The sequence below is a fragment of the Schistocerca serialis genome, chromosome 7 (genome assembly GCF_023864345.2).
Source record: "Schistocerca serialis cubense isolate TAMUIC-IGC-003099 chromosome 7, iqSchSeri2.2, whole genome shotgun sequence".
Classification (NCBI taxonomy): domain Eukaryota; kingdom Metazoa; phylum Arthropoda; class Insecta; order Orthoptera; family Acrididae; genus Schistocerca; species Schistocerca serialis.
Genome location: NC_064644.1, coordinates 178,146,139 through 178,173,511, shown reverse-complemented (window position 1 = coordinate 178,173,511; position 27,373 = coordinate 178,146,139). Strand labels below are relative to the sequence as shown.

Sequence of the window (27,373 nt, the reverse complement as noted above, 5' to 3'; positions counted from 1 at the left end):
ATACATAATTCTAGTTTATTACATCAGCATAAACAGCTGTTGGTTAAGAATTTTCAACAATCAGCAGAAATTTCAACTCCACCCAATTTTAACTCAGGCAATGTGAAATGTCAGCTATCTTTATTGCATCAAAGTATTCGAGGACTGAGAAATAAAATTAATGAATTAATTACCTGAATAAATGAATTAGAGTCCTCAAACGCAGCTGACATAATCTGTCTTTCTGAACATCATGTGACCATTGATATAGCACTTTTAAGTGTTACAGGATTTAGGTTAGCATCTCACTTTTGTAAAGCAGAAATGGAGAAACGAAGAGTTGCCACATTCATCAGGAACTGTCATAAATTTAAGATCATAGACATTCATAAATGTTGCCTAGAACAGCATATGGAAGCATATGCAACAGAAGTAGAACATCATAAAAGAAAACCTTCATAATATTAAGTGTATACCAAGCACCTGCAAGTAACTTTAATTTGTTCATAAACTACCGTGAAGCTGTATTGGCCTATTTAACAACCAAAAACAAAGAAATAGTGGTTGCTGGTGACTTCAATGTAGATTTCCTTAAAGACTCTCCCAATAAGAACTTATTTGAGTTAGTAACGCTATGATTCAACTTAATTACCACTGTCAAGTTACCAACTAGGGTAGCCAATTGCTCACAAACAGCCATTGATAATATCTTTATAGAAAAGTCTAATGAACAAAATTATACTAAAAAAAAGCAGCAGTCAATGGCCTCTCAGACCGTGACATGCAGTTCCTTCTATTAAATCGTAATACTGAACAGGATATAAAATCTGTTAAATCTGAACTCAGGAGGTTAATCAGTAAGCCAAAAATTGATTATTTTAGGACACTCCTTAGAGACATTCAAGTGTGTGATGCCTACAGTGATCATGTGAATGAAAAAATAACACTTTTACTAATAAAGTGCTTATCTTATCTGAACACTGTTTTCCCCAAAAACTAACCAAGGTTAGAGCAAAGTCTACAAAGAAACCATGGATTACTCAAAGAATTGAGTTATCTTGTAAAACAAAAAGAAAACTGTATCTGTCAATCCGATACAGTTCTGATGTTGATGTTCTAGCACACTACAAGAAATCCTGCAAAATATTAAAGACTGTGATGCGGACATCAAAGCAAATATATTACAAGGAAAAGATAGTCATATCAGATAACAATATAAAGACAGTATGGAATATACTGAAGGAGGAGACCGGTAGAACCAGACATGAAGACGGTCAAATAGCATTAAGGGTAAATGATACATTGGTGACAGACAGGTATAGAGTTGCAGAACTTTTTATCGAACATTTTGTAACGGTTGCTGAAAAGATAGGGTTGTCAGGTTCTGTAGATGCTGCCGTGGGATACCTCAGATCAGACATTTCAAGTAACTTCCATAATATGAATTTGACCCCCACTACCCCTAGCAGAAGTAATGTCCATCATAATATCTTTAAAATCAAAAACATCTAATGGGTATGATGAAACATCAACAAAGCTAATTAAAGAATATGATTCTGAGTTAACTAGCGTATTAAACTATCTTTGTAACCTTTCGTTTATCAGTGGAATATTTCCTGAATGGTTGAAATACGCTGAAGTTAGGCCACTGTTTAAGAAGGGAAGTAAAGAAATAGTCTCAAGTTTCCATCCAATTTCATTTTTGCCAGAATTCCCAAAAATTTTAGAAAAAGTAATGTACAATGGGCTTTATAACCATCTTATCACAAATAACATACTGTCAAAGCCACAGTACAGATTCCTAAAGGGTTCTGATATTGAGAAGGCTATCTACACTTACGATGAAAATGTACTTAATTCATTAGACAAAAAAATTCAGGCAACTGGTCTAATTTGTGATATGTCAAAGATATTTGACTATGTAAATCACAATATCCTTTAAGTAAATTATAATTTTGTGATATAACAGGTAATGCTGCTAAATGGTTCAAATCGTATATCTCTGGTAGGAAACAAAGGGTGTTATTAGAAAAGAAACATGTATTATGCTATCAGGCATCATCCATCTGGGAACTAATTACATGTGGTGTCCCACAGGGTTCCATCTTAGGGCCCTTACTTTTTCTTGTGTATATCAATGACCTTTCATCAGTAACATTACTAGATGACAAGAGTGTTTTGTTTGCCAATGATACAAACATTGCAATAAATAGCAAATCAAGTGCAGTCTTAGAAAGATCGGCTAATAAAACATTTCTGGACATTAATCACTGTTCCTAGCCAATTCTCTGTCGCTAAACTTTGAAAAAACACACTACATGCAGTTCAGAACTTCTAAGGGCTGTCCCACAAGTATATGCCTAACATATGATGACAAGAAGATAAGAAGTGGACAGTGTTAAATTCTTAGCTTGATAATAAATTCAACTGGGAGGAGCACACCACAGAACTGCTGAAGTGTCTAAACAAATCTTTATTTGCAATGCGTATTCTCTCAGACATAGGGGACATAAAAATGAAAAAGCCGGCATATTATGCTTACTTTCACTCCATAATGTCATATGGAATTATTTTTTGGGGTAATTCATCCAGCCAAGCTAAAGTTTTTCAGACACAAAAACGTTCAATAAGAGTTATATGTGGTGTGACCTCAAGAACATCTTGCAGAGATCTGTTTAGGGAACTAGGGATACTAACTACTCCTTTCCAATATATTTATTCCTTAATGAAATTTGTCATTAAAAATATATCATTTTTTCAAACCAACAGCTCAGTTCATGGAATCAATACTAGAGATAAGAATAATCTTCGCAAGGATTTAAAGTAACTTACTCTTGTCAAAAATGTGTGCATTATTCAGGAACACACATTTACAATAACTTTCCAGCAGCCATAAAAACTTAACATCCAATTAAATTCAGTTTAAGAGAATCCTAATGGATTTATTGGTGGCCAACTCCTTCTACTCCATTGACGAATTTCTCAGTAGAACCAACTGATTTTTATATATATATATATATATATATATATATATATATATATATATATATATATATTACAATCTAACTTCTGCACCATTTTGTAATTCTATTATATGTTTATTACCTTATAAATAAGAAAAACAATTTTTTACAATTTTTTATTTTAAATTCAGTGCATTAATGCGATCTTAGCAAATGAGTGTTGTAAAATGTTTCTTTCTTATAGTGTTCATTAAAAAAAATAATGATCATTCTACTTGGGACCTGTGGATGGTACATTAGCTTTTTTGTTTTAATTGTAAATATTTGTTATGTATTACTGTTTTCCTGACATGTTCTACATCCTGGAGTACCTCACCGCTACGGATCAATTTGAATGAAAGTAAATCTAATCTAATCTAAACCCTGCATGCAAATGACGACATAGGAGAGCAGCAAGAACTCTCACAGGATTTTCTGATTCAAAGGTGAATATTGCGGAGACGCCGAAAAACTTGTCGGCAGCCACCTGAAGACTCTTTTCAAAGTTTCAAGAACCATTATTGAGTGGAGAATGTAGCGATGTATTACAGATCCCTGTGAATCGTTCCCGAAAGGATTAAGAAGACAATATTAAACCAAATATATCGTGCACAGAGGCATTGAGTCACTCTCCCCGCACTCCAAACTTGAATGGAACTCAAGGAAACTCTGTGTGGTATAGTGTTTAGTGCTGTCTCCCATGTGCTTTTAATGATTTGCAGAATACTGACACAGCTTTCTCTCCTGCAATTCGGTTAAATTTAGATGGTATGAAGGTTCATGTGAAGCTGCGACTGCACGGATAACCAAAATACACGGCTACTCCGGAATACACATTTTTTCATCGGAAACTTATCTTTACTGTGTTTACAAAACATACATGTCACATTTGAAAGTTCACAGCACTACTTGGGAGCTACTTGCCGGAAACAGACAACATATCCAGGAAAATTACACTTACATGGGTTGGATAGAAAGTAGTGGCAACACTATCAAAACATGAAGGTTTGTATCAAATTGCATGCGCGGTGTTTGTTACTGGTAGCAGATCAATCGAAGTAGCGCAGTGAGCGGGCGACGGCTATGTTGAATCACTCGAATGTTTACTGCCTGAAAGAGCGGGAAGCCAGTTGAAACATCCTATCCGATGGTCACAGCTGGCTACTACTGCAATTCCTTGCGATACCATCTTCATCCAGCACTGAGAAGAATGCGACAGCGCCTTCTGGCACTGCATCCCATCTGCCTTCATGACAATCCATGGTACCACACAGTCAACCCCGTGTAAGAGCTCTTACATACGTGCGGGTGGAACATCCACCTTCTTCATCCTACATGAGTCTATGCGATTACGATCTGCTCGCCAAAATGAAGGTACCTCTTTGTGGCACACGCTACAGCACAAGAGAAAACATCACCCCTGCCACAGGGCCGCCCTTGCGACACGTCGACAGAGGTGGAAGGGCTGACGATAAACTACGCCATCTATCTGTCTGGGGAAGGTGATTGAGATGCAGGCCGATTATATTGAGGGTATGTAGTAATGTGAATGTTTGTCATTAAAGGCTGATGCGAGTGTTAACATTGTTGCCTACTTTTTATCCAATCCAGGTATTCATTATATTGTGTTTCATATTCGCTTGCTACACGTCCACTTTCGGGAAACAATCACTGCACTTTTTTCTGGCTCAGTTTCTCATTCTCTTTTTTGCTGTCGATGGTTCTCATCCTCAGCAGCGTTAAAACTTCCCTCCCTGCTCATCCCATAATCCTGTGAAAATCTTACTGCAGACTCGCTCGCCACTAATTTCTCTCTAACTTATCATTTCTTTTCGACCGTCAGTACACCACTTTAGCATTTATGTGTACCGTTCTAGCATATGTAAACCGTCCTTAATTTCAACAATAACAAGACGTTTGACAATAGGCTAACATACTGTTAATGTTAATCTTATAGCTAAATTATTATTGAGATCTGTTGGAGGTTAGAAAAGTACGATCAGCAATGCGATTTTACCGGTATGCTTTTATTTCGTATCAACACAGAGCAAACATTCTGAAGGCAGCCGTCCTAGAAGAAATACCTAAATTTTATTTTCGTTTATTATCGATATTAAATGAAGTGGAAATTAAAGACCTTTATTTCCTAGGGTAAGGGATAGGCAAATATACAGATAGGAAATCGGCAGCAGATATTTTACAAGAGGACAATTTCCCACATTTACCTAGAGATGAAACACTAAACAAAGGTTAAGTATTTCAGGGATGACAACGCCTTTTAGTTCAAAAATGTTCAAATGTGTGCGAAATCTTATGGGACTTAAATGCTAAGATCATCAGTCCCTAAGCTTACACACTACTTAATCTAAATTATCCTAAGGACAAACACACACACCCATGCCCGAGGGAGGACTCGAACCTCCGCCGGGACCAGCAGCACAGTCCATGACTGCAGCGCCTTTTAGTGGTGTAACATGAGTCACACTAACCAGATAAAATGGTGCACACTGAACAGTTCCAGTTGCACGTTGGCTAACTAGTTGCTTCTTGATCTTCAGTAATTCATATTATTATTAACGGTATTTCGAAATTTAAAATTCCGTCATAGTACACTCATTAAGAGGTATAATCTTAGGTTAAATGTTTAACACGTTGAGAAAAGTACATCTTATCCAGACTATGTTCCTCCAGTATTTGAGAATGAGAGCACTTAGCGACTTCCAACAAACTTTACACTCGATTTCAAACCATTTAGAAACTATTTGTCACTGACATCTCCCACAAAAAGATGAAAGGAAAAAGCTTGATAGCTTACTACATTTTCGCTGCTCATGCAGAAAAACTGCCACATTAGACATAGCGTTTTAATTTATTACTTCTTTACTGCCAACTCAATTCGCAACACTTTTGAGCATACACCACTTAATGTACATCCAAAGATCGATTCTTTAAACAATCTCGAATGGGGATTTTCCGAATTATAAGACCACCACTAAACTCTGTGTCTTTAAAAAATCGAACTTCCATGTATAATATAGCTTCAAATGCCTGATTACAAATGCATTAATGTGTTAAATATTAGACGTTGGGCATGTAAGCGGGAAAAAGTTTGGAAACGGTTTGAAATTACATTTCTTGGAAGTCGCTAAGTGCTCTCATTATGAAACACTGGATGAACAAAGTATGGGTACTCTGCACTCCATTTTAAGCAAAATTTAGTTTTTCATGCATCTCAATGTTTATGGCGTTATATCCTCAATTATGAGTCGTACAATGAAATAATTTTGAACTTACATTTAGTGGTGTGTGTGAATACTGCTTGCATAGTCTGTTGCAGATAGAGCGGGTAGTAAAGAAATAAAAAATTAAAACATCGCTCCAGATGCTGAAGATTTACAGCAACAAAAACGAAAATGTAGAAAGCGATAAAGTCCTTTACTTTCGTCATTTTGTGGGGGAGTCAGCGAGAAAAAGTTTCATAAAGGACGGATATTATCTTCAAAGTTTTTTTGGAAGACACGAAGTGCTCCCATTCTCAAACACTAGGTGAATATGTTTTAGGTAGATTACGCGTAGTGAGCTAAACTGCCTCGAGATACATACACAGTTCCTAACTGTAGTACCTGACTTATTGCATTAGACTTTTAATGTAAGATTATAGATCTTGATGAATAGACTATGACAGTACTTTAAATTTTTAAATTCAGTAAATTATTACTGTATATGAAGTACTGAAAATATATTTCCACTGCTCCTGTAAGCTGTTAGATAGTTGTAACTGAAGCACGAGCCATGAACAGGTTAGTCGGTTGGTAACGTAGTGTGGTGTACCAACATATGCAAAACTCTAATTTGGGTGCGACGAACTGACATTGTGGTGAGCGGTATATACGCATCTCTGTATCTTACCCAACCAAAGATTTTGCTGTAAAGACTCTTTGTGAAGGAATTGGACAGATAGGACGTGTGAGAGGAGGAGAGAGATTTTACTGTTTGAGACGCCATTACGGTATATAAATAGCTTTTTGCACAAAAATAAAATCCAATAACTAACATCAAGAATTCAAGGTGTGTATATCTCCATACCGAATTAGTTAATTATCATGGTACAGATACACTATGTGATCAAAAGTTTCTGGACACCTGGCTGAAAATAACTTAAAGTTCGTGACGCCCTCCATCGGTAATGCTGGAATTCAATATGGTGTTGGTCCACCCTTTGCCTTGATGACAGCTTCCATTCTCGCAGGCATACGTTTAATCACGTGCTGGAAGGCACGGAGTGCTGCACTGAACAAAGGTATCGATGTCGGTCGGTGAAGCCTGGCACGAAGTCGGCGTTCCAAAACATCCCAAAGGTGTTCTATAGGATTAAGGTCAGAACTCTGCGCAGGCCAGAGCATTACAGGGATGTTAGAGTCGCGTAACCACTCCGCCACAGGCCATGCATTATGAACAGGTACTCGATAGTGTTGAAAGATGCAATCGCCATCCCCGAATTGCACTTCAACTGTGGGAAGCAAGAAGGTGCTTAAAACATCAATGTAGGCCTGTGCTGTGATAGTGCCGCGCAAAACAACAAGGGGTACAAGCCCCCTCCATGAAAAATACGACCACACCATAAAATCGCCGCCTCAAAATTTTACTGTTGACACTATACACGCTAGCAGATAGTGTTTACCGGGCATTCGCCATACCCACACCCTGCCACCGGATCGCCACATTGTGTACGGTGATTCGTCACTCCCACAACGTTTTTCCACTGTTCAATCGTCCTATGTTTATGCTCCTTACACCAAGCGAGGGGTCGTTTGGCATTTACCGGCGTAATGTGTGGCTCAACCATGAAATCCTAGTTTTCTCACCTCTCGCCAAACTGTCGCAGTACTTGCAGTGGATCCTGATGTAGTTTGGAATTCCTGTGTGGTGGTCTGGATAGCTGTCTTGCCTTTTATAGATTACGACCCTTTTCAACTGTCGGCGGTCTCTATCAGTCAAGAGACGAGGTCAGCCTGTACGTTTTTGTGCTGTAAGTGTCCCTTCAAATTTCCACTTCACTGTCACATCGGAAACAGTGGACCTAAGGATTTTTAGGAGTGTGGAAATCTCGTGTACAGACATATGACACAAGTAACACCCAATCACCTGACCACGTTCGAAGTCCGAGAGTTCCGCGGAGTGTCCCATTCTGTTTTCTCACGATGTCTAAAGACTACTGATGTCGCTGGTATGGAGAACCTAGCAGTAGGTGGCAGCAAAATGGACCTATTATGAAAAACGTCTGTTTTTGAGGGCGTCCAGATACTTTTGATCACATAGTATAGGTACTTCATACTTCTTTCTTTTTTCAAAAACTACCAAACTGCGCCCAGATAATCTGCAGACGGAATAATCTGGACCCCGATATTCGTGAGCTTCCTGGGCTATAGAGTATAGTGATGTGTTAATGTCAATACGGTTCTGATTATAACAGCGCCAGTAAGCAGCGATTGTTTAAGGTTCTGTGTTTTACTTGTATTTTTTATTTATTTATTTATTTATTTTTTCAATGTATGTTTTACGATCCCATATCTCTGAATGTTGTCCTTCTTCGGATCTGCGGAATACGATGAGTGAACGACTGAACTAACAGCTAGTTGTCTAGTGTACGCCATTTTTGTTTAATCTGCGTCTGGCGTATTGTGCTTAAGGCTGGTCCTCTGTGCTTTGTTGTAGGGGCACGGTGTTCGAGGTTCACCTGGGCGCTTACTACATACGCGAGGACGAGGCGCAGCAGGTGGTGGTGACGAGCACGGAGAAGATCGTGCACGAACTCTACATCTTGACATTCAACGACATTGCCCTCGTGCAGCTTCCCAGCGCCGTCACCTTCAACGGTGAGCACCCGCACAGCGGCATCTGCCATTGCGCCCCTGTTCAAACGCACGTCACTGAACGCTATATGATCTATATCATAGACAGTTGTTGCGAGAGGTCCGCTGTTTCAGTTGTATAATATACATTTAAGACTTTGAGCCAAATGCAACAAATGGATATGCCTAGTAAAACGGAATTTTAGAGTTGACAATGTTCAAGAAATCATGTGATATGTTCCATTTAGACACACTTTATTTTACACTCGACTATAACGCTGATGACTGCTTATTTTTTTTCTCTTATACAGTCCTGAGTTCTATAGTATTCTCAGCGGACAAAATACACTGAGATTACAAAATTCGTGGGATATCTCCTAATTTCGTATCGGACCTCCTTTACGCCCGGTATGGTGCAGGATCCCGGCGCGACAAGTAGTTAGAAGTCCCCTGCAGAAATATTGAGCCATGCTGCCTCTATAGCCATTCATAATAATGCAAGTGCCGCTGTTGCAGGATTTTGTGCACAAGCTAACCTCTAGATTATGTACCATAAATCTTCCATACGATTCATGTCGGGCCAGGTTGGTGAAATCATTCGCACGAATTGTCCAGTATCTTCTTCAAACTAAATGCCAACAGTTGTGGCCCGGTGACATGGAGCACCGTTGTTTGGGAACATGAAGTCCGCGTAAGGCGGCAATTGGTCTCCGAGTAGCCGAACATAACTATTTTCAGTCGATGATCGGTTCAGTTGGATCAGAGAACCCAGTTCATTCCATATAAACACAGCCCACACTATTGACACAGTGCCTTGTTGACCACTTGGATCCAGGGCTTCGTGGCGTCTGCGCCACTTTCGAGCCCTACCATCAGCTCGCACCAACTGAAATTGGGACTCGTCTGATGAGGCCACATTTTACCAGTCGTCTAGGGTCCAACAAACATGGTCCCGAGAGCAGGAGAGGCGCTGCAGGTGATGTGCTGTTAGCAAAGGCACTCGCGTCGGTCGTCTGCTACCATAGCCCATTAACGCCACGTTTCGCGGAACTGTCCTAACGGATACGTTCGTCGTACGTCCCACATTGATTTCTGCTGTTACTTCCCGAAGTGTTGCTTGTCTGTTAGCACAGACAAATCTATGCAAACGCTGCTGCTGTCGGTCGTCAAGCGAAGGCCGTAGGCCACTGCGTTGTCAGTGGTATTCTCGGCCCACTCTTGACACTGTGGATCTCGGAATATTGAATTCCCTAACGATTTCCGAAGTGGAATGTCCCATGCATCTAGCTCCAACTATCACTCTCCGTTTAAAGTCTGTAAGTTTCCGTCGTGCGGCCATAATCACATCGGAGAGCTGTAGACAGTGTAGCACTGGTGACAAGTGGTAGTGTGACCACCTACTGCTGCCTCAAGTTCCGGCAGTGAGGTAGTGTGTACAGGCAAGTAGAGTGCATGGAATCGGTGCAGTAAGATGGGTCGACGTCAAGATGTGACATGAATGACACCGTGAATAAAGCTGCACGATTTGTTGGTGTATCTACACGGGCTATCCAACGTGTCTACATGGAATGGAGTACAGCACACGGTCACGAAACCCGAGTAAGAACAGTGGTCGCAAAAACGTCCTAACCGACAGGGACCGGAGACGACTGTATGCCTTGCCAGTGACATTCGGTTTTAGACCCGACAAGAATTGCTGCTCTATATGTATGCCGGCCCATCTCAACCAATTTTAAAGCAAACACTGCGAAAGAAACTGCTTGCAAAGGACATCTGGAGTCGGGTACCGCGCAATAGGTGACTGCCCACAGTGGAACATGATACTGCACCTCTTCAGCATGCCAAACAATACAGAAGCTGTACAGTAGTTGGCTGGAGGTGTGTAGTGTGCTGCAACGAACTACGATTTTGCCTCTTTTCAAATTACGTAGGGCGCCTAGCGCACCGACGATGTTTTTGCTCAAAATGGTTCAAATGGCTCTGAGCACTATGGGACTGAACATCTGAGGTCTTCAGTCCCCTAGAACTTAGAACTACTTAAACCTGACTAATTTAAGGACATCACATACATTCATGCCCGACTGAAGCGCCTAGAACCGCTCGGCCACAGCGGCCCGCACCGACGATCCAGTGTGGACCTTAACCTGCAGTGTGTTTTCAGGATGTAGTTCTGGCCACAGATGGTTCTGTGATGTTTTGGGGTTGATTATCGTACTATGACTAGGGCCAACTCTTTCAGGTTACCGTAAACACGAACAAAAATGTTTATTTCAACATTCTCGGTGACAACTGTTATCCTTTCCTCGACACCTTGATGGTTAGTGTGCTGTGGACACTCCGGTCTTCTACATCTACATCCATACTCCGCAAGCCACCTGACGGTGTGTGGCGGAGGGTACCTTGAGTACCTCTATCGGTTCTCCCTTCTATTCCAGTCTCGCATTGTTCGTGGAAAGAAGGATTGTCGGTATGCCTCTGTGTGGGCTCTAATCTCTCTGATTTTATCCTCATGGTCTCTTCGCGAGATATACGTAGGAGGGAGCAATATACTGCTTGACTCCTCGGTGAAGGTATGTTCTCGAAACTTTAACAAAAGCCCGTACCGAGCTACTGAGCATCTCTCCTGCAGAGTCCTCCACTGGAGTTTATTTATCATCTCCGTAACGCTTTCGCGATTACTAAATGATCCTCTAACGAAGCGCGCTGTTGTCCGTTGGATCTTCTCTATCTGTTCTATCAACCCTATCTGATACGGATCCCACACTGCTAAGCAGTATTCAAGCAGTGGGCGAACAAGTGTACTGTAACCTACTTCCTTTGTTTTCGGATTGCATTTCCTTAGGACTCTTCCAATGAATCTCAGTCTGGCATCTGCTTTACCGACGATCAACTTTATATGATCATTCCATTTTAAATCACTTCTAATGCTTACTCCCAGATAATGTATGAAATTAACTGCTTCCAGTTGCTGGCCTGCTTCCAAGATGACAACAGCCTTCTTCACTAGGCTGCACGCATACGTTCCTGTTTCAGGAATACTCAGGGTCCTTACCTCACCTCCACTACTATTTGAAACAGCGGGTGAAACGTAGAGCTCAAATTCCCTGCAATTTGGTAGCCTTACGAGATCTGACGAACATGGAATGGCTTCTGTTGGATGTGGCATATCTGAACAAACTTGTGGACTTTCTTCTTCAACTGAGATCATTATCAAATCGAATGGAGGAGTTACACTGTGTTAGCTTGATGTCTCGTGGGAATGATTGATTCTTCATCTGTTGTTCTTACGTAAATATTGTTGGACACGAAGACGATGTCCTGTTAACAGTAAAGAATACCAGTTAATTCACTTTCATTTGAGTTACCATTAGAAAATGGCACACACTGAAGTCGCGAATGACAGATGAATAAACTCAGTAACGTGTAGTCGTTCTTGAAACAATTGACTAATTTCTAGCAGCGCATGCACGAAAAGGATACTTCTTACTGTATAATATTTCATGTTTTTCCTCCCCTGCCACACATTATCACAAGCAGAGTTGTTGCTGCTGCTTGTCGTCTTTGTGAGGTGTACTGCAATTTGAGTCAATGAGACCCCCTCTTTGCCTACAGAGTACATCCAGCCTGTGAACCTGCCCAGTAGCAGTGAGCTGAACAACAAGTTCGTCGGAGCTGAGACGACCGTCAGTGGATGGGGACTGGAGAGCGACTGTGAGTACTCCTCTGTTGGCAACGTTGTAGGCTTTCTGTGTAATAATTGTCTGTATGTGTGAATACTGAATATTTTGTTTTCAAAACTTTCTCCTCGTGTCACGTGTACTTTAGACACCGTATTCAACTGCTGAGTGAAACTGACAGTTGGTTGTCCCTTTGTTTCCCATGTGAACAGCGACATGACATAAAATTTTAAACTTCAGGAACTGCAAAATACGAAATAAAGGAAATGAATCTAATTAAATGACGAAATAAACTATTGTGCGCCCAATGAAAACCATATGACATTCAAGGTGCCGTCGACCAGTGAATTTGTTCCCCATGATGTCACGCCATACGTTAACCGAAGAATGACGTTGATGGCCAACTTGCCGTAACCAGTAGGGGTTGTGTACAATCCAGTAATGGATGGTATGCTAGGTAACGCAACCATGGTTTGTGAATGTAGACTCATCGGAAAATGGTACCTCGGCAAACAATGTGGGAGTCGTTTGCATTTGTTGACCTGCTCTTTCACAAAACACAAACCGGTTATGGAAATCAGCGCCATGAACTTATTGATGTAGCAATTCGTGGTGTGGATGATACTTATGACGATGCAGTATTGTGACAACACTACCTACAGACATACCGGAATCGCGGTGTAATTGTCTGGCACTTATCCATGGGTTGTGGCGCAATGTCACTAGTCCAATTATTTTGTTAGCTTTTCCAGTAATTCGTTTGCATTGTTTCCTTTTGCCGGACTTTATGTTGCCACCATGCGTCCACAACCTTGTATAAGAACGAACGAGAGCGAGCTGTCTCTGGAAAACGATCGGCATACAAGGCAACAGCAGCTTCAACATTTTTTCTACAGTCTGCGTAAATGAGGGTCATTTCGATTTTTTCTTCTGTGGTCACAACATTCATTGTCTACTTGCACGTTTGTTCTCCAAATGATAGGTAGTTGCGCAGAGAATAAACACTGTGTAAGTATTGTAAAGTTTAGAGCCGCTATCTGTTCTACGTCTGCACGATAAGTGAGCTCCGGTCGCCTTATACGGCCTGTTACTATACGTCGTAAATCGCATCACGGCCACGGTGGCGCATAGTCCCCCGTTCGATATGTCGGATGCATACAACGTTGAAAATGGGATTTCCAATTAGAAATTATGAAATACTGACCTGTCCTACCCTCGCAGCATGGATGTGAGGTTCGATGTGCCACTGGATATTCAAGGGCCATTAAGTGGCATGTCATAAATTACGACTGTGTATCCATTTCTATTCCTCCGATTGCAGTGCCAACTGTGGCGAAACGAAGAAAATGCTTCAGACAAAAGGAATGTAAATTTTGCAGTGGAATCGTAATCTGTAGTAAAAAACGGGGATTCCCATTGAAGATTTCAAAGTTGCCCCCCGCCGCTCATGCACGACGTGGTTTGGCGGGTCGAGTGTGGTATCGTTGGATGTCCCCCTCCAAGACAAACAAATTGGTATTTTAACTTTTTTTGATCCGATGTGTAGTTTTCGAGATATTTCAATGTCTTCAGTTAAAATGAATACTGAAGCTCCAAAGAAACTGGTAACTGGCACAGGCTTCACTATACAGGGTGAGTCACCTGTCATTACCGCTGGATATATTTCGTAAACCACATCAAATACTGACGAATCGATTCCACAGACCGAACGTGAGGAGAGGGGCTGGTGTAATTGGTTAATACAAACCATACAAAAATGCACGGAAGTATGTTTTTTAACACAAACCTACGTTTTTTTTAATGGAACTACGTTAGTTTTGTTAGCACATCTGAACATATAAACAAATACGTAATCAGTGCCGTTTGTTGCATTGTTAAATGTTAATTACATCCGGAGATATTGTAACCTAAAGTTGACGCTTGAGTACCACTCCTCCGCTGTTCGATCGTGTGTATCGGAGAGCACCGAATTAAGGGAACGGTGATGGACCTTAGGTACAGAAGAGACTGGAACAGCACATTACGTCCACATGCTAACACCTTTTTATTGGTCTTTTTCACTGACGCACATGTACATTACCATGAGGGGTGAGGTACACGTACACATCACCGTTCCCTCTGGATCCCTAAGTAATATATTAAGGCAGTATACGGCGCTGCTGTCGGAAACTCCTGTATAGGACAACAAGTGTCTGGCGCAGTTGTTAGATCTGTTACTGCTGCTACAGTGACAGGTTATCAAGATTTAAGTGAGTTTGAACGTTGTGTTATTGTCGGCGCACGAGCGATGTGAGGAGCATCTCCGAGGTAGCGATGAAGTGGGATTTTCCCGTACGACCATTTCAAGAGTGTACCGTGAACATCAAATCTCCGATATCGCTGCGGCCGGAGAAATATCTTGAAAGAATTGGACCAAGGACGACTGAAAAGAGTCGTTCCACGTGACAAAAGTGCAACCTTTCCGCAAACTGCTGCAGATTTCAATGCTGGACCATCAACAAGTGTCAGAGTGGGAACCATTCAACGAAACATCATCGATACTGACTTTCGTAGCCGAAGGCCCACTCGTGTAACCTTAATGACTGCACGACACAAAGCTTTACTCCTCGCCTGGACTCGTAAACACTGACAATGGACTGTTGATGACTGGAAACATGTTGCCTGGTCGGACGAGTCTCGTTTCAAATTATAACGAGTGGATGGACGTGTGCGGGTATGGAGACAACCTGATGAATCCGTGGACCCTGCATGTTGGCAGGGGACTGTTCAAGCTGGTGGAGGCGTGTGCAATTGGAGTGATATGGGACCCCTGATACGTCTAGATACGACTCTGACAGGTGACACGTACGTAAGCATCCTGTCTGATCACCTGCATCCTTTCATGTCCATTGTGCGTTCCGACGGACTTGAGCAATTGTAGCAGGAAAATGCGGCACCCCTCACATCCAGAATTGCTACAGAGTGGCTCCAAGAACACTCTTCCGGGTTTAAACGCTTCCACTGGCCACCAGATTCCCCAAGCATGAACATTATTGAGCATATCTGGGATGCCTTGCAACGGGCTGTTCAGAAGAGATCTGCACCCTCTCGTACTCTTTCGGATTTATGGACAACACCGCAGGATTCATGGAGACAGCTCCCTCCAGCACTACTTCAGACACTAGTCGAGTCCATGCCACGTCGTGTTGCGACACTTCTGGGCGCAAGCGGGGCCGCCACACGATATTAGGCAGGTGTACCAGTTTCTTTGGCTATTCAGTGTATATTTACATATGTATGAATCCAAAAATTCTCTCATTACAAAATTAGAAATATTTTAACCAGTTACGTTATATGTGCCATGATGAAAACAAAGATATCAAATTAACACTAATCACGAAAGTTATTAATTATCTGAGGGACAAAGGCTTCCTTCAAGTAATAGTTCTGATAAACATTACATACTTGCGCATGCTTTCGTTACCTTTAAAATTCCTCCAAAATCTTTTCCATTAGTATAAGAGCGAGAAAGTAATATATATGAGTTTTCATCTCCATAATAAAGTATTCGAGATAGCTTCTCCCAGATTCATAGAAAACTGATCTCATTATCTTAAAAAAGTAACTGCTCGCTACAAACTCTCACATAAGAATGCCCCAGCGCTGCAGAACTGACTGACTAGGAAGTCAACCACAGATAAATCCAAATAGAGGTCAAGTATCTTATTCACTACCCATGCAGTGCACTCATTCAGCTTTGTCCCAATGCAGTGAAGGTGAATTATTTACAATAGTAGAACATATATGAAAACCTTACAACGTATACATATGTGTGTGTGTGTGTGTGTGTGCCAGCGCGCACATGCGAATAAGCGTAGCGCTATATCAGTTGAAGTAAGACTTAGGGCACCTTTAGAAGAATTTGTTGATATCTGATATAAATTTAAACATCAGGAAGTCTTTTCTGAGGATATTTGTCGGGAGAGTAGTTTCTGCAGAAGTGCACTGTGGACCATAAACAGTTAAGACATGACAGCAATAGAACCTTTTGAAATCTGGTGCTACAGGAGAATTTTGAAAATTAGATGGGTAGATCAAATAACTGTTGAGTAGGTATTGAATGGAAATGGGGAAAAAAGAATTGCGTGGCACAGCTTGAATAGGAGAAGCGGGCGGATGATAGGATACATATCGAGGGATCAAGGAGCCGTCAGTTTGATAACGGAGGAAAGTGCGAGGGGTAAAATTGTAGAGGGATACCTGGGGACGAATACAGTAAGCAGCTTCAAATGGACGTAGGAGGTAGCAATTATTTGAAGATGAAAAGGCTTGCACAGGATAGAACAGCATGTAGAGCTTGTAAGGGGTCCGTAGGCCCTTACTATAAGTTTTGCGACAGCACAGGTCGACAGGACAAACAATCGATAGTGTGCGTCGGGTGGCGAGAGCGAGAGCGAGTGTTGAGACAGTGGAGTGGGACCCAGGCTGCGGGCCGGGCCGTGGGGCGGCCGGTGGCCGTAATGCAAAGCCGTACCGACAAAGGGGGGGGGGGGGGGGGGGGGGGGCATCGCCGCGGTTTAACCCCTTTTGTGTTAGAAATATACGGGAAAGTGAACAAGTACAATTACTAGTGTGATTCAGTGATATTTCAGTGCCGATATTTGTATTTTCGCGTCTACCGCGCCGGCATTATTTGGATGCAGTGTTGGATTGCAGTGTTGGATTACAGTGATTGAAATTACGTGTGACGATAATAAATAACGAAGAGGCCTGTGCTGTGATTAGCCGTTATTAATTCTGTACGACGAAGGCAGTGGCTGTCTCCTTACGTTGTGTTTTTGGTGATAAATATAGGTTGTTGATTAATGAAGCTGTGTTGCTGTTCTTCTTGGCACCAGACATTCATTATTGCAGCATTCGAGAAGGACAAAATGGAATGTAACAACTCCGTAGCAGTCCAATCCGATTGCCAGCCCCATTAGGTACACGGTCACATTAATTAATATCTATTTGGGCTGCTATCGGATCCCGATAGAGCGGGATAAGTCAGTAGATCAAACCGGAGTGTTACAAGCTGCATCAAACTAGTGTTCGGAATGAAGACAACAACAGTATATAATCCTTAGACATGCAACATCACCTCAGATGGAAGGTAGAGAACACGAAATTTTTCTTGGCACTGAAATAAGCATGACTACAATGACATGAGGCAACTATCCGAAATTAATATCAGGCCGATGTGTGGCGGATTGAAGTCCCCTTTTCATATGCGCTATTTGCCTTACTATTACACAATACCTCTATGTTTGCTTGTTCAGTGTCACTACAGAATAAATGGCAACAACCATTATTCAACAAAATTACAATCATTAGTAGTACACTAGAGTTATAAATAATGTAGGGACAGCTTCGGATACAAGTGACGTTCCGAGGAATAAATCACACATAAAAATTTACTATTTAACATTTGCTCAAAAGCGTGATTTTCGGTCGTACTCTCCATAATTAGCCAAAACATCATGGAACTCATTCCTTTTCCGGAATTTCTCCATACAGTATTTTGTATTTTTGTGGTCATGGTTATGTATAAAATAACAGAATTTCGTATAGGTAAATTTTAACCGACATGTTAATTGAACGTTTTGTTGTAAAAGTCGAAAAGTTACGAACCTTCTAGCTTGCTTCCTTCCATTAATAGGCCAACCCTATCGCTCCTTATCATGACTGGAGATATGTAGGACACATGATCCTCATCACTTTATTTAACTCTGATTACCGGTCTTGGTTCTAAGTATTGTATTTGATAAAATTGCAAGGGTTGTCTGTCTGAACTTACGTCGCTTTAGCCAAGAGAATTCGTGGGAACGTTGCAGTCCGTTTCTCCAGGAGTAGGGGAATGGCCGATGCACACAACACTTATAGTAACGGAGCAGTCTGCTGGCCACTCAGAGGATTAAGTCCCTGGTTTACGTGGATATAGAGCCACTCTATTGAGACTTGCGGGATTCTCATGTCACTCAAAGAAGGAAAGGATTTTCGATGTTGTGGCGTACTGTACAGTCGGGTGTCCTGTTAGCGGGTTTCAGACTTAAGGTAGACATGATGACATCCGGACAGAACTTACTATTCTTGAAGAGGCCAGGCTTGCTGCTGTAGGGACAGGACCTGCTGGTGTTACCGTCGCGTTCGCATGGCGTGTTGGAAATTCTGAGTTGTATAAAAAGCGCTCCGATTCGCCTACCACCTCTTGACCTCAGACGGGAACTCCCGCAAAAAACTTTGAGAGGAGAGTGTGCCCCGATTGGAACCCTACTTGATATATTCTGTAGTGAGAAATTATTTGACATTTTAGTTCCAAACCATTGTCCAGAAGTTTAATAACATTTCCCTGATTAGTGCTTGCAGCCGTGCCGGCGCGAACGGGGGCGTAAGATAAAAGAGAATCAGTGACACCTGTAGCTTGGCCAATGTAGCGAGATTCGGCGCTAATGTCTGTGAGCATCTTCGGCTTCGGCTGTGCAACATGAATTACTTCGATAACTATTCTTGGCTAGTCAACACTCCTAGCCAAGAGCCGTTTATACACACATGCTCATAAATTAAGGACAATGCTGATACATGGTGAAACAACGCTCTGGTGGGCGGTTTGCGGGTTTAAATCACCTCGGGGTGTGACCATGCGGTGCATTTGACCAGCGGTCGTCGCACGGTGGCGCTGGCAGCGGTCCACATACGCAGAGGTGTGTTGGTGCATGTCAGAGTACAGTGCAGCGAGTAAGTGTGCAGACGTTTTCAGACGTGCTAATGGTGACTGTGAGTAGAAAATGGCTCAAAGAAAACTTATTGATGACGTTATGAGGGGTAGAATACTAGGGCGACTGGAGGCTGGTCAAACACAGCAGGTCGTAGCAGGGGCTCTCTGTGTGCCACAAAGTGTGATCTCACGATTATGGCAACGATTCTAGCAGACAGGAAACGTGTCCAGGCGCTGCAGTACGGGACGTCTACAGTCTACAACACCACAAGAAGACCGATATCTCATCATTAGTGCCCGCAGACGGCCACGGAGTACTGCAGGTAGCCTTGCTCGGGACCTTACCACAGCCACTGGAACAGTTGTCTCCGAACACACTGTCTACAGACGACTGAACAGACATGGTTTATTCACCCGGAGACCTGCAAGGTGCATTCCACTGACCCCTGGTCACAGGAGAGCCCGTAAAGCCTGGTGTCAAGAACACAGTACATGGTAATTGGAACAGTAGTCCCAGGTTATGTTCACAGACGAGTCCATGTATAGTCTGAACAGTGATTCTCGCCGGGTTTTCATCTGGCTTGAACCAGGAACCTGATACCAATCCGTTAATGTTCTTGAAAGGGACCTATATGGAGGTCGTGCTTTGATGGTGTGGGGTGGGATTATGATTGGTGCACGTACACTCCTGCATGTCTTTGACGCAGGAACCGTAACAGATCAGGTGTATCGGGACGCCATTTTGCACCAGTATGTCCGCCTTTTCAGGGGTGCAGTGGGTCCCCTCTTCCTCCTGATGGATGATAACGCACGGCCTCATCGAGTTGCCATCGTGGAAGAGTACCTTGAAACAGATGATATCAGGTGAATGGTGTGGCTTGCCTGTTCTTCAGACCTAAACCCCATCGAGCACACCTGCGATGCTCTCGGTCGACGTATCGCTGCACGTCTTCAAACCCCTACGAAACTTCAGGAGGTCCGACAGGCACTGGCGCAAGAATGGGAGGCTATAGCCCAGCAGCTGCTCGACCACCTGATCAAGACTATGCCAACCCGTTATGCGGCGTGTGTACGTGTGCATGGTGATCATATCCCATATTGATGTCGGGGTACATGCGCAGGAAACAGTGGTGTTGTAGCACATGTGCTTCGGGACGGTTTTCTCAACTTATCACCAATACCATGGACTTACAGATCTGTGTCGTGTGTGTTCCCTATGTGGCTATGCTATTAGCGCCAGTTTTGTGTAGTGCCACGTTGTGTGGCACCACATTCTGCAATTATCCTTAATTTATGAGCATGAGTGTAGAATAACCAATGGCGCTGTGGGTGAACTTTCAGTACACGAAAAGGTTTCGAGTGAATGCTCAGCCAGTTCACACCGTTGCCATTTTCGTGTTGCAGCATCTGATCAGATCAGCGAGGTGCTGCGTTACGCCGTGGCACCTGTCATCAGCCACCTGTCCTGCAACCTGCGCTACTTCTTCCTCATCGACGACGACATGCACATCTGCACGTCCGGCGACAACGGCGTCAGCACTTGCAACGTATGTATACACACACAACACACAGGGAGTAGAAAAATTACGTACACAAAATTTTAGATTGTTTAGAAGAGATAAAAAGAAACATTTTATTTACGTGACACGAATATCACAGTGCATCTTTTTCCCGTTACGAGCCGTGAAGGTACTGACGCTGCTGTGTGATGAATATTATTTCAGAGATATTGCTGAAGACGTCGTCCGTTTACGTGAATAAACAACTGGCATCTGCTTTCTGGTAATTCTCTAACACAGTCATTGTTATGAACTGGTTGCCAAATGGGCAACCAGTTCTTCAGGAGTGTCTATCGATGTCTCGTACATCAAACGCTTCATTTCCCGTCACAAAAAGAAATCCTTAGCGGTGAGGCAACATTTCTAAAACAATGTTATCGCACGGCAGCTTCAACATCGTCCCTGAACATCACTAGCGTCAAAAATTTCATGGAATCCTAGCGGGGGAACAGTGCACCTAACATTTTTGTTATATATAAAATTGTTTCTTTTATATCTTCAAAACACACTACATCCATGTACAAGTAGTTTTTTATACCCTTGCAAACGGACATGCTATGAAAGACATAGCGCAGAATCACCCGACTATGTAGGTCCCATTGAGTCCCAGAGATATGACCACAGTTTTAGCAGTATACACTTACCTCGCTTTGTTATCGTACTTCTTTATTCAGTAGTTACATTCCTCCTCTAGGGGAGGGGTCCGGCAGTGGCCATTTTACGGGCTTCAACATCTGATTAAAACAATCACGTAGATATGAACAAGAACAAAAGAGGTCATCGTAATCTTGATGAAATGGTTATGTATCTTAAGACCTGTCATCATATTATAAAGATGGCATCTGTTTTTTCGGACATGTTCGAAGGAACAGATGCCATTTGTGAGCGTGCAGCTCTCTAGAATGAAATTACAATTAAATCAATACCATTAGCTTCTGACAGGCGTTGATATAAATCAACGGGGACAGTTGAAAATGTGTGCTCCGACCGGCACTCGAACCTGGGATCGCCTGCTTACATGGCAGACGCTCTATCCATCTGAGCCACCGAGCACACAGAGCATGATAGAGTGGCTGCAGGCATTTATCGCCGGCACGCTCCCCATGAGACCCACATTCCCAACTTATAGTCCACACACTACACTCGTAGTGCCCCTGCCATTATACCCATTTCTCGCGGCAGACAATCCACCGAGTCCCGTAAGAGTTCAGGCAAATCGTGTGCATCCGCTCTGAAGAAGGTCATCAGCCGGTTAGCCTTAAACGGTATGAATATGGCGTCTGTTCTTTCGGACATGCAAACAACTCCTTTCCTGTGGCACTTTAATCGATTTTAACTTTGTTGAGCTGGCAAGAAGCATAAGCAATAGGTTTTTATTTTCTGTTGTGCTCTTGGCTCAAAAAACGGTAATAGTAATGTCTGAGTCATCATGTTAGAGTATAAATAGTTTCTCGAAGTTAGGGTATATCAACAGAGGCAAACTCATCAAAACTTCCTTAATTTTCTGCATTGCGTTTTCACATTCTGTGTTCGTACAAAAGTTACTCCTTTCTTTAATAACTTGGTTAAGTGTTTATCATAATCATTTACAAAACTGTGATAACAATTACTTAATCCCAGGAAGCTATGTAATTCGTTTACATTGGTTGGTACAGAGCAGTTATCTATGGCTTCTGTCAGTCACCTGAGTCTGATTTAACCCCAATGGCGCTAAACATGTCCTAAGTACTGAACTTGTAGCCCTGCAAAAGAGCATTTTTCCAGTTCCAAACTTAGATGATCATTCTGTAACTTCGTCAATACTTTTTTTCAATCATTCTGTGTGTTTATCAATAGTTTGAGAGAAAACAATGATATCATCTAAATAAACCAAAAAGGCAGTGGTTTCAGGCCTCTCAACAACAAATCAGAAAACCTCTGATGCAGATGCATTTCTTAAGCCAAAAAGCATCCACAAAAAGTCGTACAACCCAGAAGATACAATAAAAGCTCTTTAAAATCAGTATTTTAATACTACAATATGCCACCTTAGGCAATTTATAACACTGAAAACACTTGATAATAGCACTTTGAAGCCGAAATCATGATTGTGTAAGTGTAAATGTAACACTGTAAATAAACAACAGTCTAATGGCGGTACTGACTTGAAAGAAATATTGTCGCCCCACATTATGAAAAAATTTGAAAAGAACAATAAAAGCTGTTTTAGGTCAGTCCTGATAGGCTATCAGGATGTGATGATATCCTGATCCCTTATCAATAATACTGAAAAACTTGGAATTTCGTTATCTGTACAACGTTCCATCAATATTTGGAAAGAGATTTGGCAGGATAGTGACTTATTTACAACTCTCATGTCCATACATAGGTAGGAGGTCTTCTATCCATTAACAGATTTTTTGCGACAGTGGCAATCAGACTCAACCAGTGGCTGGCTGACAGTTGAATAATTCTGGCAAGAAGTTGTTGTCAGATTGTTTCTTCGACAACGGACTGTAATTGAGATGGAACTCAGTATAGTTTCTAGGCAACTGGCCTTGCATTTCTGGTTCTGATTTCATGCTTTATAAGATCAGTAGCTGACAAGTATTGCCTCTCTTCGAATAATTACAAATACTGAACTAAAACCGTTGATAACTAACTTTACTCAGCGCCATTTAAATGGGACAACTTACTCTGCAATTGTTGCTTTAAGGGTGCCATTACCGTGCACACTTCTCAAACTGGTAAGAATTATCCTCTTTTCTTAGCACTCTTTTTAGGAGCATATTACTAATTCTCAGTTACGTCTTGCGTACTGGCCAGGATGGTTCCCTTTGGTATTATTACTGATTCCAAAATTTATCTCGACACACAGAAATTCTTACTTTCGGCCTACAGACTTTGTTTCACAGAAACTTGCATTCTGTTCAGGATGTCATTTGAGCAAGTGGATCAATCAGAATGATGGTCTCCCTAGTCTCCTGCTTATTAACAGTCCACCAGAGAATTTTTCCAGTGCCACCAGTGCTTTCAGCACTAAGATATGTCGCCTATTGGAATTTTGGTATTTTGGTGTATGAGCCCCTTCCCCAGATTTCCTCATGTCTAAAAAGTACTGTCACCGCCAGAATGGTGAATTGCTTCAGCAAATTTTATAGTATGCAACTGGAAGTCAATCAAAACCTGAAATCAGTGCAAGAAACTGGTATGACTACTAAATCAGACCTTCTCCACCATGTCACTTCCATATCAAATTTATAGATGGTGCCATTGATTTTCATCTTAACTGAATGCGTACTTGTTGGATTTATAGATTCAGTATCCACACCATTAACATGACATTTGGGTAGTTTTAATGGCCACTTACCACCAAGAGAAAGAAATACTAGACTTATCGAGGCACTCTTAACCATCAAAATTAGAGCTGGTTTTTCTTGTACCTGCTCTCTCACTATCACATTTGACACTCGTTTCAGACCTCAGTAATTTACACAGTTAACTGACTTTAATGACGGCAGGATAGGGTGGCTGAGCCAGCCCCCTGCCATTTCCCTGATTAAGACACACACTTCCCCAGCCACAGGGATGACCACCACGACCTCGGAATGATCTGTTTCAGTTTTGTGGGCAGAGCATTCCTAAGTACCCACGTCCATGGCAGTTAGGACAATATAGCACTGAGTATATACTGGCCATGTGACTGGTGCATTTACATCGACCACAAACTGATTCATTAGCGACCACACACTGCAGCTCACTATTAGGTGCAGGGGGTGCATCTGTAGCAACAAAGTGTCGGGCTTCTTCACATAACAATGACAGGCGGACTACTTCATGGAGTGAAGTGGAGGAGGTTACTCTGACCTCTCTGCGAATTTGCGAATTAATACCATGGTGCAGTTCAGCCTCTCTTAGGAGTACATCATTGCAAGTTGTATCCTGACCAAGGGTATGTGTTTTGCATGAGATTGTTCTTATGCATTTTGCAAATTGTTCAAACTTTTCCCCCAACTTTTGTCTGAGGATGGACTGTTTGTCACACTTCACAGTAATAACCAACAGTTTGCCTATCAGAATACCACTTTGTTAAACCTTTGGCCAGGAACTGAAATCTGTCAGCATATTTTAGGGTATCAGTTGACACTACATAGACATGTGTGGCCCCCATTAACTCCAATCATCCGTCATTCATCAGGAAAGTATCACACTGAGTGTCAATGCAAACCACATCGTGGACATTTTTCAAAACGGTTTCCACATTTTTTGTGGGTTTTCGAGAGAAGAAGGAAATAAAATTAGCTACAGAAAAACTACTTTATGTAGTAGATGAGGTAGTCGAGGTGGTAGCTGAACGGATTTCAATTCCTTTAACTTCACCAGGGGCGGTTTGAACTTTGAAATCTACCTTTGGGGGGGGGGGGAGGCTGCTTGTGTTTCTTGTCTTCGTAATTCGGCGTTTTTCTATTATAAATCTATAATTTCGACCATGAAATCATGAATTCTTCATTGTAAGAACTCAACAATGTCTTCGTCCACACTGTCTGATGCATTTTAGGCTCGAGTCTGTGTATTTGGAGCCATGGCTACAGCAAATGGGAGCGTATTGGCAACAGTAGTGAATCAAAATAACACGGAAATAAAATATACCATACAGATTGAAGATTCTCTACTCCTTCTGGCTGCTAAGTGACATACATTCTCTGGCAGATCGGCGACAGGATGCAAAAGCAGTGGCTCAGAGGCTAGTAACACACATCCACAACATCGCATGAAGACAATGATGACAACAGCAGGAGCACGTCATTCTGCTGCAAGCAGCATGAGTCCAATGACAGCAGCAGTGTGGCGGGGATGATGAGGACGTCGAGTCCAGGACCCTCACAGTGATGGCAGGGACAGGCTGCAGGAACATTGAGCATGGCCTGGCGTTGGGGAGCAGATAGGCAGCGACCGGCAGCTACCTGAACGGGACACAGGTAGCAGCAGTGTGTCAGCCAGCCAGGATTTGGTGCAGATGACAGCAGTGGAACAGGAATCAACATGAGTCAGATGGCCCGTACATAGCAAGACAGCACACCCATGTTCACACAGTTGCGCCAGATGTACATTGCTGGAGGTATGTATGGTGTGGCAAATACAGAGTGTACGCACTTTGCAGCACTGGTTAGCATGAGCCGGAGGTGGCCACAGGTCATACCTAAAGTTGTGCCTAGCATTTGTCCATTGCAAACATGTGAGATACTGGCGGCAACCAGTTACTAAAGGACCACTATTCCACACTGCATGGTGAGGTAGACCTCGCATATCCACATTGGAATTATACAAGGTTGTATGAACAGTGAGGAAGTGGACATCCAGATCAAGGTAGTTGAAAGAATAACAAAATGGCTAACAGATGAAGACTGGCCCCTAAACAGTTTTTTTTCCGCAAAAGGTACACATTGGTGCCTAGGGAAGTACAGAGTTGGCCACTAAGACCAAAGTGTAATTGACGGCATTTGGGAGTGGGAGAGGTGTTTGTTAGTAGTACTAACGTTGGCGAGCAAACAAGCAATGCTCTGTCACATGGTCCCCTGTATGACCTCGCGTGAGGCACCAAGTGACTCCTCTTACACTACCACATTGGCCGAAGAGATTCAACAAAGTTCACTGAAGGTGTCCCTCACTGAGCACCCCTTACTGTGAGAAAGTTGACACATCAGCATCTCACACTGAAAGCATGGGACCATTGACGGTCTGCCCAGCTTCCAAGCTTGTTACGATAGCTCAATGAAGAATTTTTTTTAGATCTATAATCTCTATTCTCTACAGGTTGGAAGGGGTTAGGCGCAGACATGGGAAATATGATAATAAAGAGAAGTGGAAAAGAGCTCTAATATGGAAATAAAGCGTTTCCAGAACGGTGACCACATAAAATATTTTATTCCTCTGTGTGTGAGGAATGTCATTTGAAAGTTTGGCCATATATTTTTGTTACACCTTGTATAAGTTAAATGCTTCCTGTACCTTGGTGCTGCTTGTGAATGGCTGTATTTTCTAGTCCTCTAGTAACCTCTTTCTATGTACACAGGGCGACAGTGGCGGCCCACTGGTGATCTACGAGGCTGATGGTTCACGAACGCAGATCGGAATTGTGTCTTTCGGTATCAGCCTGGGCTGCGAGGTCGGCTGGCCACCAGTCTTCACCCGTGTCACCAACTACATGGAGTGGATCAGCCAGAACACTGGCATTGCCATTGCGCCGTAGATATGTCTTGCTCATGTATTTTGTGTGAAGCAATAAAAGATCCATAGCAGCAGCTTTGTATTTATCTTGGTTAGTGTGAATACGAAAAGGACTTAGCTCTCATTACCATCAGGAAAGTATCTTTTAGTACAGATCTTCATTAAGTAGTAAAAGCCTATGGGCGACAATTTTTAAAATGGTTGGAAGTGGAACAGCCATTAAGTACCTGGATTTACTTCAGTAAATAACATGGTCAAAAATGGACCTATCCAATTTATCACCAGTATGTGAACACTACCTTGATGCACTCAGCCAATGACTAGCTAACCGACCCATAGTATGCAATAATCACACGTACAACAC

General features: G+C 42.3%; 1 protein-coding gene across 1 annotated transcript in view; it reads left to right on the top strand.

The window, feature by feature from the left end:
- Positions 1-27,076, top strand: part of LOC126412693 (brachyurin-like) — a 72,966-nt gene extending 45,890 nt beyond the window's left edge. Inside the window, exons 4-7 of the mRNA XM_050082404.1 lie at positions 8,697-8,857; positions 12,446-12,544; positions 20,648-20,790; positions 26,855-27,076. Of these exons, the coding sequence (XP_049938361.1) occupies positions 8,697-8,857; positions 12,446-12,544; positions 20,648-20,790; positions 26,855-27,031 (580 nt within the window). The 3' untranslated portion in view covers positions 27,032-27,076. The remainder of the gene's footprint in view (positions 1-8,696; positions 8,858-12,445; positions 12,545-20,647; positions 20,791-26,854) is intronic.
- Positions 27,077-27,373: the final 297 nt, after the last annotated feature.